This window comes from Puntigrus tetrazona, chromosome 9, assembly GCF_018831695.1.
Source record: "Puntigrus tetrazona isolate hp1 chromosome 9, ASM1883169v1, whole genome shotgun sequence".
NCBI classification, from domain to species: domain Eukaryota; kingdom Metazoa; phylum Chordata; class Actinopteri; order Cypriniformes; family Cyprinidae; genus Puntigrus; species Puntigrus tetrazona.
This window is the reverse complement of record NC_056707.1, coordinates 16,699,568-16,717,180: the sequence shown is the minus strand read 5'-3', so window position 1 is coordinate 16,717,180 and position 17,613 is coordinate 16,699,568. Positions and strand designations below refer to the sequence as shown.

General features: G+C 37.2%; 2 protein-coding genes across 2 annotated transcripts in view; both read right to left on the bottom strand.

Moving 5' to 3' along the window:
- The window catches only part of gpr161a (G protein-coupled receptor 161a), a 6,614-nt gene extending 3,407 nt beyond the window's left edge, over positions 1–3,207 (bottom strand). Inside the window, exons 1-3 of the mRNA XM_043249389.1 lie at positions 2,535–3,207; positions 1,285–1,693; positions 90–808 (exon numbers count right to left, since the gene is read on the bottom strand). Of these exons, the coding sequence (XP_043105324.1) occupies positions 90–808; positions 1,285–1,646 (1,081 nt within the window). The 5' untranslated portion in view covers positions 1,647–1,693; positions 2,535–3,207. The remainder of the gene's footprint in view (positions 1–89; positions 809–1,284; positions 1,694–2,534) is intronic.
- Positions 3,208–3,354: 147 nt separating this feature from the next.
- On the bottom strand, positions 3,355–17,416 carry f5 (coagulation factor V). Its single transcript, XM_043249381.1, has 25 exons — positions 17,208–17,416; positions 16,452–16,534; positions 16,212–16,334; positions 15,586–15,798; positions 12,600–12,761; positions 12,299–12,520; positions 11,977–12,142; positions 11,721–11,901; positions 11,508–11,604; positions 10,790–10,995; positions 10,049–10,199; positions 9,749–9,961; positions 7,124–9,620; positions 6,833–7,001; positions 6,492–6,728; positions 6,088–6,304; positions 5,746–5,925; positions 5,551–5,667; positions 5,387–5,458; positions 5,215–5,300; positions 4,969–5,124; positions 4,215–4,359; positions 3,975–4,126; positions 3,689–3,871; positions 3,355–3,595 (listed from the first exon to the last, which is right to left on the bottom strand). Exons 1-25 carry the CDS (start codon positions 17,348–17,350, stop codon positions 3,449–3,451), a joined length of 6,318 nt encoding a protein of 2,105 aa, XP_043105316.1. The 5' UTR covers positions 17,351–17,416; the 3' UTR covers positions 3,355–3,448.
- Between the last annotated feature and the right edge of the window lie 197 nt (positions 17,417–17,613).

The window sequence follows — 17,613 nt, the reverse complement described above, 5'->3', positions numbered from 1 at the left end:
ACAACAAAAGACCCTCAGACATCTCATCCAAACATTAGATTAGATTATGAAGAATCCCAGGATACCAATGACGGTAGCTGTAGGCTCACCAGTTATCCGGTTGGAGATGCTAAAGAGACGAGATGTACGGTGCCGTATAACAAAAGACTCTCTGTAGTAGCGGTCGCCAAAACACATACCCAACAGCTCCTTGCGTACTGTCTTATTCCACAGCCCATAAATAAGAGGATGACACACAGCACTTGTGAAGGACAGCCAGGAGACCAGCGTCTCCATTTGTGAAGAAACACTTTCTTTACCCCACAGTGCTTCAGTGCTGATAACTACTACATATGGACCCCAAGTGGTCAGAAACGTCCCCAGAACCACCAGAATGGTGACGAAAGCCTTGCATTGGCTCCCAGAGTAGACCAGGCTCCTGCGGCTTCCACTAGAAGATGTGGAAGTATTGGAGTTCTTGCGACCATTTTTCTGAGAACTGGACTCCTCTTGAGGCACCACCACACTTCCGCAGTAAACCTTGCGAGCTTTGATGCGGGCCACGCGGAAGATGACGCCATAGCAGATCAGCATGGCCGCCAGTGGCAGAAGGCAGCACCACGTAACCCAGAAGGCAGTATAGCTGATCTCTTTGTGCCAAGCCACTGTACAGGTCCACTTGAAGCGGTCAAACTCAAAAGCGGACCAACCGAAAAGTGGGGGCAGGCATCCAACCAGGGAGTGAAGCCACACATAAACGATGGCGACCACAGCTCGATTTCCTGTGATTTTCATGGGGTAGATCATGGGATATAAAACAGCGTAGTACCTAGAATGAGACAGACAATGATATAAAAAGATACAGTTCAATCGTTCCCTCATGAGAGACACATGGCTAGTTAATGAAAAGACAATGGGGTCTTCCTCTAAGACTCTCAAGCTGTCTTGACTGTAACTTCTAGGTTTGTGTCTTGATGAAGCTATATAGGTCTGGCATTTTTTTTGTGAGCATAAAAACAGTGTATCTGTTCAAGCAAAGCTGGATGTAAATGGCATGGTGAACTACAGGCTTTTTAAAAAAAAAAATACAGTATGTCCATTGATTACAGCATTCAAAAACATTTGCCAAGAACTGTTCTTGAATCAACTTGAATTTAAGAATGTGTTATCACTTGAATTCGAAAATATGTTATCACTTTTTAGAGTCTTTGACATGAAAAAATTTGTTCCTTTGTCATAAACACTCATTAACCTCTATTTACAAAAATCATTAAAACTGTAAGATATGCCAAGATAACAACTGACCTGTCAATGGCAATGGCTCCCAGTGTAAGCATGCTGGATGAGCTTACGAGTAGATGGAGAAGTGCTGTGAAGTTACACCACACCACTCCAAACATCCAATCTCGACGCACCGAGCTGGCCGTAACGAAGGGAAGCGTTAGGACCGAGAGCAGCAAATTGGACAAAGTCAGGCTGAAGACAAACTTGTTACTGGGTGTGAGTAAATAGGGCTTCTTATATAGGGTCACCACAATGACCAGATTCCCCAGACATGCCAGTATGGCTATGATGATGATAGAGACGGACTCCAGGACCACAAGCCCGTCATCATACAGGCTGTTAGTGGAGTTGGCCACCGCTGTCCCATTCTTAGAGTTGTTCATTATGGGAGGCTGCTGGTTACCCAGGACTGGATAGACATGTTGACAATCTAAAAGATATGAGAGGAAATCAGTCTGACCAAAGCTGTCTGGAACTTCGAAATGCTGCGAGATGAAGAAATTATCTGGTGTGATGGGTTCATTCAAGGGTGTCCTGTGAAGCACTATAAAGCTGTAAAGCTTTTGTTTGTACAATACAAATGTGGATTACACACATTCTTACTCTTGTGTGTTACGTACTGGGTTGTGCTGTGAAAAACTGTCTGAAAAGACTGTGCTCAGATTTTAAGTTGGTCTTTACCTAATGTAGAATCACAGAATGCAAATTTAAACATGTTTCACAACTATATGCACACAATATGCAAGCTCAATTCATTATAAAATGTTAAAACAATGACAACAATAATACATAATAAAAATCAAAACAAATGTTTAGACACTTAAACCACATTTAATATATCACACTACATTAGATAAATACATTTAAAAAAATAATACTCTTAGTATTATTATAATAACATTATACTCAAAATATCACCATTCAGTGAAATATATCACGTAAGGAAAAAGTTTCTGCAAAATGCATTTAAGTTCAAATCTAATGCAATAAGTTTCATATAGTTTATGTGCAGCTTAAGTACCCCAACGCGTTTGGGGCCACTGAATGTGGATCATCTGTCATGCCTCTTCAATAAATCGTTCACCATGATGCACGTCCAGTGAACAACCACAGCACAGCAATGTGATCAGCTAGCGGAGAGTGCACGCAGATTCCTTCACAATTTTACCAACAACACGACAGCTTTGATTTGCATCGCACAAAAAATGTGTTTCCGAGCATTTCGATTCAAAAACGCATAGTTTATTCGAATGCAACGATTAAAACCGTACCAGTTTTCCAGGCCAGGCGATATCCTGCTGTAGTCCAGCACTGGTAACTTTCTCCGACTGGCTTTGTTAGTCTGCGACGACTAACTTTAATCCCAAAACTTTCTCACATCCTGCAAGATGCCGAGTTTGTTTTCTCACGCTTTCGCGCAACAAAAACGCTTTCCGGAAACGCATGCTCGAAGTTTCAACGCAGTTACAAAAGTATTAAATGATCCAGGGATGTTCATTTGTTGCGGCTGCTGCGGTCGGCGGTGAATAAAGAGGCGCTGCTGACGTCACAATGGCGTCGGAAATCCTCCTGTTGAAAACTTCCCTCCATCTCGACTGCAGTCTCGTCATCTAGCTCTCTATCTAGTATAAATTGCCTAAGCATAAAAGTATGCAAAATAAAACTTATAATTAAACCGTTTCAAGCCATCTTTTGGCCCTGTTTGCTGAGGTAAAATGCACTAACAACTGTAAAGTACATTTTCTTTGCTCAAATAAATAAATAAATGTAATATTTTGAAAAAAATATCTAAATATTTTAACTGATTATGACAAAGGGAAAACTCTTGACAGTGATTTTATACAGCAGTTAAAACACTAGGCATTATTTAGCGTTCTCTCTCTCTCTCTCTCTCTCTCTCTCTCTCTCTCTCTCTCTCTCTCTCTCTCTCTCTCTCTCTGTGTGTGTGTGTGTGTGTTGGGCTGTCCCAGCGAGCACACAATAATTCAACACTAGGTGGCATATGCGTGCTGTAAACTGTGGCATCACATTTAACATTTCTGCATATCTGCAACTCGCAATTTTGGGAAATATTGAATTAAAGCATTTATATGCAGTTTTTAAAAATTCTGCATTTATTTAATATATTTAATTACAGCACATTAAAAATGGATTAAATTCATATTGTCATATGAAAGCACAGTGTTTATTCAAAATCACAACCAAGCAGCTCAATCCTCATAGTGATGGACTTCTGCCATTGTTTTGGAATAATCCGGATGAATTTGGAAAATATTGGGGGGTAGATGTAGTTCTTTACTTGGCCATTGTTATCTGCGTTGCCTTGAAATGTCTGTGATAAAAAGAAAACACATTTTTCTCAATTTTAAAATGCAAAACACTGTGCAGAAAACTTGTTCTAATCCCAAAAAGTGAGACCACTTACCTTTTGTTCATAATCATCATCATCTGTGTACTTTGTCCATCTCGTGCCATCTTCGCTGTACTCCAGAGAATACGATGTCACAAACATTTCATTGCCCAATGATTTGGCCCCCTGTGTTATAATTCCAGTTATCTTCTTTATATCCTTGAGTTCCACCTGGATCCATGGCTGAAGGTCATTGTTCTGCAAATTGCATACAGTTTATTGAGGCTAGAGGTTTAAGCAAAGTTCAGCAAATACCTTTAAGGGTTTAATTCAAAAGGTGTATTTTTTATATAGAGGTTACCTTGGCTTGCCATGCATTGACGGTCCCATATTTATTTAAGCGTGCATACCAAGGATGCCACTGGCCGGAGTACCAACTGGAGGCCACAGAACTGGCAGTGATTTGAGCATCTTTAATGAGGCCACTTTCCATTCCCAATGGCACAGAGCAACCTGCCAAAAAAATGAGAAGGTTTCATACAATTAAGATGAAGTTTACTGTGTCTTATAAGACAGTATGAAAAAAACTAAACCATCATACCATCAAGCTCACAACCATAGTACTCCAAACGGACTGTTGGGTAGTTGTAAGAATGTAAAGGATAAAGCCTCACATATCGACCAATCAGAGGTGGGAAAAAAATATTCTCCTTCATGTCATAAGCTTCGCTGTTTCCTTCAAAAGTCTGTTTGACATTGGAAAACACAATGGAGATATTAGGGGGGGTTCACATATATTTACTTATTTATTTTTTAAAGAATGGAAAATGAATAAAAGATCCATAGACATGTTTAAATAATTAAATAGATGCAGATTGTTTTTGATTTCATGAATAACGATTAAGGATACAGATTTGCAAAAAAAATAAAAAATTTACTTGCAATCTGTTCCCCAGAATTTATTAGAGCTTGAACTGCTAAATGTAACATATATTCGTTATACAAATGCCCATGGTGTTACATTATTTTGCACCAGGTCTAGAAATAATGCTATTAAATAGGCATTCTGGGTTTTTCAAGACTTTGGAAACACTGGTTTGTCAAAGGAAGCAAACTGTTGTTGAGGAGTTAAATTAAAATAATAAATATCTTGGGTTTAGTTGTTTTCTCATTTTAAATAATTTGAAGTTGTCTTAAGGCAAGTTTGCTGAGGCCCCCTGCTTGAGAACCGGTATCTGCATGTTTACATAGAAAAACAACTAAAATCCGGGAAGGTGCAGTGAAAAGTACCAGTGAATGGATGCTTATGCTGAAATGTACATTCACTTTATAACCACACAGAAATAGTCACTTGCCTTTCTGACGGTATCACTGTCTCCCTTGTAGAAAGTCCACTTCTTTTTGTCAGTGCTGTAGGATATGGTGTAGTTCAGGACAAAATTATGTTTTAAGAATTGCTTGGCGCCTTGTGTGGCAATTTTACTAATCACTACCGGCCTCTGGAAGTCCACCTGGAATATAGGATACAGCCTCTTCAAGTAACTAGTCATTAGCATGTCTTTTTTTAAGGGCTAATTGTCTGCACCCCATTATAAGGTTACCTGAATGTGCTGTCCTGTCTTTGTCGTACTCCATGCATTGTATTTCCCTGTATTGTGTAGTCTGGCCAAATGAGGATACCATTGTCCTTAAAAAAATCAGGTTTAAATGTGTTATGTGTTAATAATGTAACCCTGACCATGCTACATAAAAAGATATACTTTCAAATCCTACCTCTAGAGTCAGATGCTGATATGTGTTGATCTTTCACAGTTCCAGAAATGAGACCAAGAGGATGATCACAGACTGCAAAACAGACCAGGTAATATCTTTAGACCTGACACAATCTGTTGTTTTCCTGTAATAAGAACAGCATAATAAATTACTGTATGTGATACCATTATCTAACACAAGGAATAATGTCTGCATTCCCCTCTGCTGTGAGAGTCCAACTTCAGACTCCAACTGCCAGAGACCGGGCTTTGAAGGCAACATTTCCAATGTAGCAAATCCACCTAAATGACAGGATATGAGTGTGAATGGCCTTTCTTGATCATCTAGTTAGGTAAGTATCTTCTAAAACCACTACACACCTGGTAAAAGTGGGTAAATACCCTGACGATGGTCCTTTAATTCCTTATTTATGAATGTTTGACCATGGAAATGGACACTGTGAAGGTCTTTGGGAGAGCCCATGTTGATCAGATGCCACTTCGCTAGCTGATTTGTGTACATCCGTAGCCCTTTGAGACTGTAGATAATGCCATTGATAGCTGACCAAAAAAGATTAAAGAAGTAGTAAGTTTATGTAATGCAATATTTTTCTCAAAACTTTAATTTATTTAGCTTTAATAGGATAAGGACTGTAGTATAAATACTCCATTGCAATGAAAATAATGCCAAGATAAAACTTAAATTATGAACAGTTTTCTTACAGTCAAACTTTAAATTGTTTTTAAAATTGGGATCCATGACTGTTCTTTTGTTTTTCTTTTCAATCCTCTCCCGATTCTCATTGTAATACCAGCTCTTATTCTCATCAAATATCATGAAGAGCAGGACAAACTCTCTTCTGTCCAGAGGCTTTTTATCCAGTGTACCCTTCCTGCATGCCAGAAGTGGTCCAATCAGGCCAGAGTTTATATCTCTTTCCTACGCAAGAAAGTAATTCAATTGTAATTGAAAATTAATAATAGTTATTTGACACTAGTTTTTATTCATATTAACTAACAGTACATTTATTACATTAACATGTAATGTTAACATGTAGTGTTAACATGTAACACTTCATGGAGCAATCTTTAATTTAGTGGAAAAATTAAGAAGCACTCATGCTTACAGGATTGACTGCAGAGTAGTAAGTCCATGTTCGACAGTCAGATTCATTATTTTGAGGTCCAGATTTGGAATTTATAGTCCACATGTAGATAAAGGTGCTGTTGGGTTGTACAGCATCATCCTGTTTGTACCAATATGGTGACTGGTCTTCATAACTTAGGCCTTCCATTTGTTTTAAGTACTTTACTCCATTTGCATGTAAGGAGTAAGGACGGCTGGCAAGGTTCCTGAAAAATACCTAGAACAAAAAAAAACAGGAATGTAATTGTTTACATTTTTTACATATAATTTGCTTCTAATTTTCAGTTGTGCATATGCATGTTCACATATTTAGCGGTCTACCATGACAGTCTGATCAACTTCAGCTTTAATGACTGGACCCAGAATTCCCAGGTGTTCATCCATTTCCCCTCGGATGTCTCGGATACTAAAGGCACTGTCCAGGTACTTTCTGAACACCGCTTTTTTGAAAGATGTGGGCCTCTCATTTTGAGATGATTTATCAAGCCTCCTTTGCAAACATAAAAGTGATTTCACAAATGAGTTATACACTTTTATATTCATATATTCATGCTTTTTGCTTCTAGAAATGCAAAATGAGGATTATTTTTAAATAAATGATGCCAACATTACCTCTGCCCATAACCAGCATAATCCCATTCTTCCTCTTCAACTGAGATGAAAAAAGTTCTGGTGTCCTTGTCTCCAGCAATTTTTAAGAAATGCTGGGATGTTGCATCAAGCACTGGGTTTTGAACATCTGTTGTTCTGCTGTAAGGGTCTTTGTACTCTACATATTCATATTCTTCTGGGTGATTAATCACAGCATCAAAATCTTCACTCTGCTCATGTTTTGGAACATATAATTCATAATCATTGAAATCTCGTCTTGGTACTCCTATAACGATGGATTTCTCCAGTAGTTCGTCCTCACTAGAGATAGGCCTGCTTCCCCTTGGGGTCAATCCAGAAGGTCCAAAACCTCTTGGATGAAAACCCTTTGGAGAAACATCAGAACGGGGCTGTGGTTTATACTCTTTCCTTTTCTTTGTCTTCATGCCATATCCCTTTCTCGGCTTTATCCTCTGGTGAACTACTTTTTTTTTCTTTTCAGTCTGTGGTTTATTTGAATTTGCTGCAGACTTGTCTGAGATGTATTTGTTTATGTGATCTGGCATTTCCTTATGAACCAGTTCATGTTTGCCTTCATAACCCCAGTGCTCTTCTTTTGAATCGAGATGAGATGTGAATATGGCCTCACTGTGATTATTTTTCAGATAGATGACTATTTCCTCTTCACTTTCTGAGCTGTTTTTCATGGAGGTAACATTGAAAGACCCAAGAGAAGACATATTCTCTGTACTCTCTGAAGAAAAGAGCTCTGATGCATTTCTTAAAATGTCACCGTGAGATTTCATTGTAACATTAGTGGGTGATGTTCTGTTCTCTATTATTTCAGATTCAAAGTTGAGACTGAAATCAGACAAAGCTGCATTTGAAGATTCAGACTTGTTGCTTTGCAAAGTGCTGAGAGACAAACTGAGATTAAAAATGGCTTCAGTTTCAGAATTTATCTGTGAAAATATCTCACTGGTGTAATTCATTTTAGTGCTGTTAAGTTCTTGAATACTTGTTGTGTTTTCAGTTAGTTCACCAGTCTCCTCTGGTGTGTCCATTGGTGAGACATTATATCCTACCAGAGTGTTAATATCAGTGGAAACATCCAATGGATGACCACGATCCAGAAGCACAAAATCCTCATCAGTTTGTGTGTCTGAGCTGTTGGAGAGAGAATCAGGACTTGGCACGTGATATATGAAGACATGACCCGAACTATCACGGTCACCATCCACTAAGTCAGTGTTATTTTTGGTGTTTGCCTCTTCTTGAGTTACTGTTTTGTTTACGAAGGTTTGGTTTGAAAGCAAAAAGTTTGGCTCAGAAGAATTTAGAAATGGATTGTCATCTTCTATCATAATGTTTCTTTCACCAACTGGAGCATCAGATGAATTGATACTGGTATTAGTGGGGAAAATGTGTGTTTCATTCATCGTGTGGGTGATGTTGCTTTCAATTATTGGAGAATGAGTAGCATTTACAGAGATACTGTCTGCCTCTAATGATGGACTGACGTTTTCTACAAGAGTAGTATAAGCAGAGATACTTCCTTCCTCTAATGATGAACTGACGTTTTCTACATGAGTAGTATAAGCAGAGATACTTCCTTCCTCTAATGATGAACTGACGTTTTCTACATGAGTAATATAAGCAGAGATACTTCCTTCCTCTAATGATGAACTGACATTTTCTACCTGAGTAGTATAAGCAGAGATACTTCCTTCCTCTAATGATGAACTGACATTTTCTACCTGAGTAGTATAAGCAGAGATAGTTTCTGCCTCTAATGATGAACTCACATTTTCTGCATGAGTAGAATAAGCAGAGATACCTTCTGCCTCTAATGATGAACTGACGTTTTCTACCATGTTGGTAATTATTTCAATATCCAGAGTAACATTTGTGGAGCCACTTTCCATTTCATTCACTGGCTTTGTTGGTACACTGTGGACTATTCTTTCAACTGTAAAATTTGAGATAACACTGTCCGTGTCATTGTTTGACATGGCCTCTTGTTTGGAATCGAGAATGTTTGTCATGTTTAGCAATATATCTTCTGTGCTTTCATTCTTATTTGAAGATTGTCTTTTGTCCAAATCAGCCCCCTCAGCTGAAAGGCCATTAATCTGATTGATAGATCTAAATGTGGTATTGTGTGCTTTGTCCAATTCGTCATTTGAGGCTGGGCTTTTTGTCTCATTAGTCGGCAATAAGTCATCAAAGTCTAGTATCGAAAGGTCAATTAGCTCAACATCATCTTTTAAGTTTTTAAAAGTCCTCAAGCCAAATTCCTCTGCATAGTTTTCAGTGTCCTCATCGATAACAATAGGTTTTATTTGTTCTGGTTCCTCTTTTTTAATCGCACTGATAGACGGAGGTTTCCATACAGTGAATATTTCTGGTTCATAATCATATTCCATTACGTAATCTCTGAAGCATTCAAGGTCCTTGAATTTCACCCTCATCCCTTTAGTGGAATCATGAGAGTTCAGTGATGCTAAAAGCCAAATACCTGTAAAGTGAAGAGTGTTAAGTTTTCATTGACAACTTTTAAAAAATAATTTATTTCATATAGTCAGTAGCAATGTCTTAAAATGTAATTAAATCCAGTCAATTAAATTAAGTCATTCGGATACTCACCTATATTAAGCATGTTCATAGTAATAGTTTCACCAGTCATAGGAAACAGACTGAGCATATCCTCCTCTCTGTTTTTTAGCTCAAATGTATGGCCATAAAAAGTGGCAGTCTGGATGTAGTCTTGTTCGCCAACACTTGATACATGCCAGGTAACGATTTCACCATTACAAAATCCCAATTCTTGGCCACTTTCATACACATAGCCATTGATTGCTGTAAAAGTTGATGCAATGAATACATGTACATGTAACTGTGAATTAGCAACACTGATATAATAATAAATATCAGAAAATCACTCACTGTGCATAACGTTCGATTTGTAAAACTCTGGATCCTCTCTTTTAACTCTTTTGGGGTCACTGCAGTATGTGTTAATGTTCTCGTCATGGTACCAGCTCTTGTTCTCATCAAAGACAGTAAACATTGCATGCTGTTCTTTGTCTGCTTTCAGCTAAAAAACAAGAACTGCTTTCAGTTTCCAAATCCAAGTGAGCTGCTTTCCTATTTCACTTGGATATGAATCTGTTTTCCCTATAGAATGTTAACCTAGTGAAACTTCATGATTGAGTTAGTCAAAACACTGTACAAAGTGGCAACTCCGTTAAGTGTTAACTATTTTGAGGTTGGCTTGTCACTAAGCCGAAATGAAATTTAATGAAATTTATGAAATTTAAACACAAAAAATACATATACCACTCAAAAAATAGCTGAAATAGCATTGATAGATTTGTGAAATAGCATTAATAAATACATTTTTAATTCAGTAATGCAAATCAAAATAGATCCTTGGATCTGTATTTATACGTTGTAGGGTTTCAGAGTCAATCAGACACTTTAAGATTAAATATTAAAACACTGACATTATAGTAGGTCAAAGACACAGCACAGCAACTCATGGGTAAGGTTAGCTTTAGGTGTAGAGATATGGTCAAGACTAAATTTGTGGATTAAAATGTTGTTCCAGGGTCAACAAAATATGAATTCAGCCAAATCAGAACTTGCATTGCCTAATACTGTATATTGCAAATGAAAAGCAGTTACCTGGACATTCTTTTTGTTGAGAGATTGGCTCTTACAGATAAGAAGAGGACCCACAAGACCAGAAGCAATGTCTCGAGGAGTATCTACTGCACTGTGGTACATCCTGCTCAGACATCTGGGGTCGCTGTCTGTTGGTGTATCTTCCTCAGACACACTCCATGTATAAGTGTAAATCTCACCTGGTTGAATCCCATGTGTCTGGTTCCCTTTAAATTAAACATTTGAAATGCATTTTCTCCTATCAGTCATGCTTACTTTTTTATTTTATGATTTAACTGTATTTATTCATTGATAAAGAACTAGAGATTTGGAAAACAATGAGATTGTGTTATTTTGTATTTTACTAGGATCTGTATTGTATATGTTGGGATACATCAGTTTTTAATCATTAAACAGTCTAGCGTTTATTTTTGCGGTTTGCAAATATCAAATGGCAAAGGCCTTGGTTTCAAATGCATATATGCATTGTTTCAAAGTGAAGAATTTACTTGTGTGCAGCTCATAACAGTTTGTTTCAGTGCATCAGAACAGCTTGGGTAAGAGCAAGAGAAAAAGCATTGAAAGGCTGAAACAAACTCCAGATCGTGAGCAGTGCTTCTGAACAATGCAATGTATATCTTCTCATGATGTTGTCTGATTTAAATAAAGATGCTTATACGAATCGTTTCTATGTACAGTGTAGAACTGACAAATATAACTTCATAGACATCAAACAAACCTCCTGCAGGATAACTGGCTCCTTCTGCTGCTTTATCAATCGTCAGTCCATGAGGATAGATACTGTATGGACGCGAGGCTTTGTTTTTAAAGACAATCTAAAGAAACAACATCACAATCATCATGAATTATGATCAGTAACATTAAATATGTTCTTAAAAAATTGAATAAAATAGTAATGATTAGAACTGTGATTACGTGAGAAGCTTTATACCTTTATGACATCTCTAATTTGTGCTCTTATCACTGGCCCAAGTATCCCAAGCTCTTTCTTTCTTTGCTTGTCTTCTGCTCTCTCTTTAAACGTGCCATCTTTATACTGAGTAAATACTGCTTTTTTGTATTTTTTACCTATTCGCTGAGGCCCCTGCTTTAAATATTTTGATCGGAAATCCCTGAGTGGATAAAAATGACATGGATGAAACACGGAGCTCACATGGAGTCCTATTGATGAATCGCGTTGCACATACCCATCCATGTTTTCTGGCATATTTGGAGCATAATCCCAGATGATCTCTTCTGCTGCTATGTAGTAGGTCCACTCTTGGCTTTCTTGTTTCTGCTGGATGGTGAGCCGTCTTTTTGGCGATACGTGCTCATCACACGTCTTGATATTTAGGTATCCATGCAAACCAGCTGCAAATATGACATCAACATGTGACACTGTAATCATTTACATAAAGTACAGGTTGTCAGCATTAATAGTGATTCCACAAAGCTTTGAAGTAGAGGCTGTATATGCTGATGTTTTAAATTAATAATTCATCTTGTGGTTTCTCTGGCAGTTTCTACCTTCCAAGTGCCTGCTAATGTGAGAGGAAATAAGCCAGCGGCCCGTGTGGATGCCAGTCATACTGGCACTTGTGCCGGTTCCACTAATGATGCCAACAGATGAGGTTTTGTGGCCATCGTGCAGGAGGACTTGCCCATTGAAGTGTACAGAGTAGAGCTCTGGCTCAGAGCTCATTCCCAGCAGGTGCCAGCTGACTTTGGAGTGGGCACAGATGTCCAGATCTGGAGGGTGACAAGGAGGAGTTTTACACCTCAGTAGATTTGCAGAAATTATGTTATGTGTGAAAAATATCAAACCAACCTGGTACAGAGCCATTTGTATAGCCATTTATAGTGTATTTGACATTGTGTGCCTGTTCAGGGCCCCCGGTGCTGTACCAACTCTTGTTTTCATCAAACACTCCAAACAACAGGACAGCCTCCTGATGGAAATTAATCTGTTTTCCGGATTCATCTAGGGTGCCTGTGGGACAAAGACACATTATTTGTCTAGACAAACAGGGCAGTTTACAGTTGCATAATTTCTGGGAAACTCAAACTGTATAGGGTTGCGAAAAAAGTCCCCCATAAGAACTGTGCAGTGTACATTTACAGTACTGTAACATATTTAAAATGTGTTCAGCATGCCTCATTCATTATGTTATTTTATCAGGGTAAATTAATAAACACATTTTCATTTTTTATTGAATAATTTTTAATCAAAAATCACAGTTTGAATTCCATAACATGTCTGCAAGGATTCACAGGCAAAGACATGAAAATGAGAGAAAAATAAAAAAAGCTCTGTGGATTTGACATTTTATGTTTGACTATATGATTACAGGTATTCTTTAAAGTTGACATAAAATTCTGACTTTTCCAGGTTTTAACTGCTATAATCAGGTCCCCAGTGCATCTACCAATGGATAAAAAAGTAATAGTGACTTTGTTTTAGAAAGCCTTTTTCTGCAAGCTTCTGAAAAAATAAGCATCTGATGTTGCTCCCCTTGGGACGTTCCGAATGAATCTCATAATATTACGGCCCCTTAATCTGAAAATTTGCACAGTTGAGCAAAGAACACTATTTAGTGTCCTAGCCTCACAGGAGATGAGAACAAAACTGTATATTGCTGCTCCCACACATATCTAAAATAAACATGTCATTTCTTTCCCAGGTGTTTACCTTCACAGACATTACCAACTGTTTTTGTAACTTGTGTGTTTTTAACGTAAACTTGTGTGTGAATGAGAACTTAGTACATGATGTTACAAACGCTTTCTGTTTGCATGCTTTGGGTGTGTCTACTTAGAAAACAGTATATCAGAAGCTTAAACTTATATGATTTAAAAGGTACAATTTTAACGCAATAATCATGATAATCAGAACCAAAACAGATGTTTTAGCAGGTGTGAGCTGTTATGGGCCGACTCTATTCTGGAAAATAGGGCGGGTAGCAAAAGATCATTTCCATTTAAAGACACAGGCACGTAATTCTGAGTGTTTCTGTTTCCATTAAAAACAGGCATTTTTAAAATTATATAATAAATGATCTGTAGGGTATATTTGTAGACTTATATTTAGTAAAATGGGGCTACTATTTTTCCTTTAAGAAATTAAGAAATATTAAATTATTATTAGTATACTCTTTTATTTTCAGAGTAATAAAATAGATTTGTTACTTTACAAACGTAAACAAATCATGTACACAAATCCCCCATTAACAAAAAGACAGTGCTGGGTAGTAACTGATTATGTAATCTATAAAAAAAATGTAATCAGATTAAAAAAATTACTTGACTTCTTTCAGACGAATACAATTAGAGTTAATCCATATTAAACTGTCCAGACCCCACCAAGCGTTTCCATGAGATTAAGCGGGGTATTGCTGTATAACAACTAAGACCTTAAATAAAGTATGCACATCCGTAATAAAACGTCCTTCACACAGCTCCAGGGTGTGAATAAAGGCCTCCTGTAGTGGATATACACTGCGCAACACACTTCTGCTTGGATCTTCCGGTTACCACAGTCAAAAGAAGTGAGAAATAAGTGTTTACTACACTTGAAATGTGGATATTCATCTTTTATAAATGCATGGATTTGCTACAGGATATGTTTGTGACATTTTATTATGTTATCATGTTAAGTGCCAGGGCTATTTTTTTTATTTTTTATATAACTCATTGGAAAGATAAAATCAATGTGAAAAAAAAGCTTGATGAGATGAGGTCAAAAGTAATCTAAAATTAATGAAAAGTATATTACCAAAACTGTAATTTAATGGGTTACATTACTCAATACATGTAATTTGAAATCAGTAATGGACTACAATTTAGTAATCTACCCAGCTCTGTAAATAGGCATAAACATGTCTAACATAAAATGAATTCAAAGATCACTATAATTCAATGTACCGTAAATTCTGGACTATAAGCCGCTACTTTTTTCATAGGTTTTGAACCATGCGGCTCATACAAAGGTGCGGCTATTCTGCAGATTTTTTTCCACCGCTAGGGGCGCTCTAACCGGAATTAGAATCAAAACTAAGACAAAATAAATGCAAAGAATAATACGCTAGTTCAAGAAGAATACGCTAGTTCCTCTTTAGCAGATATAAATCGGTAGAAGCGGATAGAAGGACGACAAATTACCAATCCTGTCAAACTCTATCTTTTCAAATCCTCACCCCTTCATCATGGAACACACACGAAGAAGTTCGTATGATGCAAGTTTTAAGTTGAAGGCCATCGATGTCGCTATACAAGAAGGAAACCGCGCTACTGCTCGGAAGCTTAGCGTCAATGAGTCTATGGTGAGGCAGCGGGAAGAGCTCATGCAATTCGAGGAAAGCTTTCAGGGGACATAAAAGCAGGTGGCCAGAACTTGAAAATGAAAGATCTATTTAGGTACATACATGTACATTTACAATTCAAAATCGTTCTGTTCCTGTAGTAAATATCTAATCTAAAAACATACATATCTGTGGCTTGCAAAACTTTTTTTAAATAGAGAGGATGCGGCTTGTTTATTTTTTTTTAAAAAATAGAGCGGATGCGGTTTATATGCAGGTGCGCTTTATAGTACAGAATTTACGGTAAATAATTTAATAAGACCTCATATAGTCAACCAATGTTTTGTTCAGACGAAGAGGCATAATAAATTATAGCGTAGCCATTCAGTAAATGTGTTGAGATTAGATTTAGTGGTCAAGAGAAAAATGAAAGGTGAAAATCATAACCCATCCAAGCAAAAGTGTCATAATAAACATCACATTGTAAATCCAGGATCTTGTTTTTGTCTCACATACCTTTCTTGCAGATCAGCATGGGGCCTATTAACCCTGTATTGTAGTCCTTGACTATGTCAAAGTGGGAAAGGTAAGTGTAGGTGATGCAAGGGGGGTCCGCAGCCGTGGGGGTCACCTCAGGTGTCACCTCCCATTGGTACGTGTGCTCTTGGCCCGGTAAAATTACGTCATCTTCTTTCTCATAGAGTGACGTGTTGTCAAAGTATAAAGATCCTAATGGGAACATTAGGGGCGTGAGAACGATGCAGCTTCAGATAGTTTTTATTACAATAAATCCAAAATGTATTTATCTTAGAGGGGAAAACATGGGGAAAGTGTCTCTGTAAATATTTACCAGAGACTCACTGCTTTGGACTTAGGTACAGCCCTTGGTTAATTTGTATCTTGGGGTTAATATTTCCAAAGAAATCAAACACAAATGTTTGTGTTACGCAAAGTGTTTACTCAGCTAAAATGATGAACACTAAAATAATCTATAATGTCCTCTAATCAGCGTTCCTCTAGAAAAGTAGCTGTCTGTTATTTCATAGCACACTGTCTGTTTTTTATTTTGTTGCTAGTGTGCTGTATGTTACAACTGTCTTGCGTCACTCATACTGTTACCGCAATCACATCAGGACACACACCCTCTGACTGCTTCCCGTAAGCAATGCCATGTGGGTGGATGCTGCAGGGAAGATCTGCCATGTTCCTGAACGTGACGATGATCGTGTCACCCTCTTGACCTCGCAGTGTTGGCCCAAGCAACCCTATAACATTAGTTTTGAATAATCACAATTTAAAAGTTAATGTAATATTAATGTAAATGCAACGACGCATGGATTTTAATGTTGAAACAAAGACATCATCTTTGGTATTCAAAATACCTGATGACCAGGGATGTGTTTTAGCTTGTGTGAATCCTTCATTGTACTCCCTGTATACAACCTTTTTATATGACGGTCCAGTCCTAGAATACAATGACAACCATCAACATCTCTTAGATGAGCAAATAAAACAGCAACAACAACATAACAACTTTATTTTGTGTGAAAATGCAGTTTTATTTTAGAGATACTGGTTTTAGATTTTGTATTTTCCTTTTAATTTAGAGTTTTGTTAATTACTTTTTTTTTTTTTTTTTAAAGTTGGAGCTTTATTAATTATTAACTCAGTTTTATTTTTCATTATTTAAATACATTAAGCTAAACTAAATGCACGAGACATTTTTGAATATTTTATCTCAGTTAACTTTATTTTATTTCGCGAAAATGCAATTATAATGGTGAAATATTTATAAAGTCATGACATAATTGGTCTGAGATATACTTTATATTATTTTAACCAAATTTGCAGAAGTTTCGTAATGCTTGTTTAACATTTTGTGCGTTTGAGGTTACTTGTATTTCACATAAAATATCTTTGTCACGTGTCCTCATGATTCCTTACTCATGGACCATGTAAAATATTTTATTTGAATGGTATTTCTTACCAGTTAATAAACTGTTTTAGTACAGACAGGTAATTATTTGTTACATTTTTACAATAGCAAATTACTTTATCACTGATATACAAGAACCAAATGAGCAAAAGGCAAACAATTGAACTGTATCAATTTAAACAAATAATGATCTTTTTCATACCTTTGTTGTCCGGCAGATGTGTAGTCCCAGTTGATATTAACAGCTGCAATGAAATAGTGTCTCTCCACAGCTCTGGCACAATTACACAGGAATGCCAGAAGGGCCAAGCCATAAGCGGCCCCTGGCCAGGAGCAGAGTTTCATATCTGGTAATGAAACTCCAGGTAGAACTGTCTGTTTCGGAGTGCAAGGAAATCTGAACTTTTAGAGAAATGGCAGTGAGCTTTATCTCTCCCCACCTCCCTGTTGCACACATGTTTAAACACTGTGTTCAAGGGAAGTGCACTCATTATCAAAAAAAAAAATAAATAATAAATTTTTTTTTACTTTTTGTTTAGTCATTAAGTGCTCTGAGGCTTTCTGAACATGTAAAACTGTTTGACTGTTGCGAATATTTTGTTGCCAAG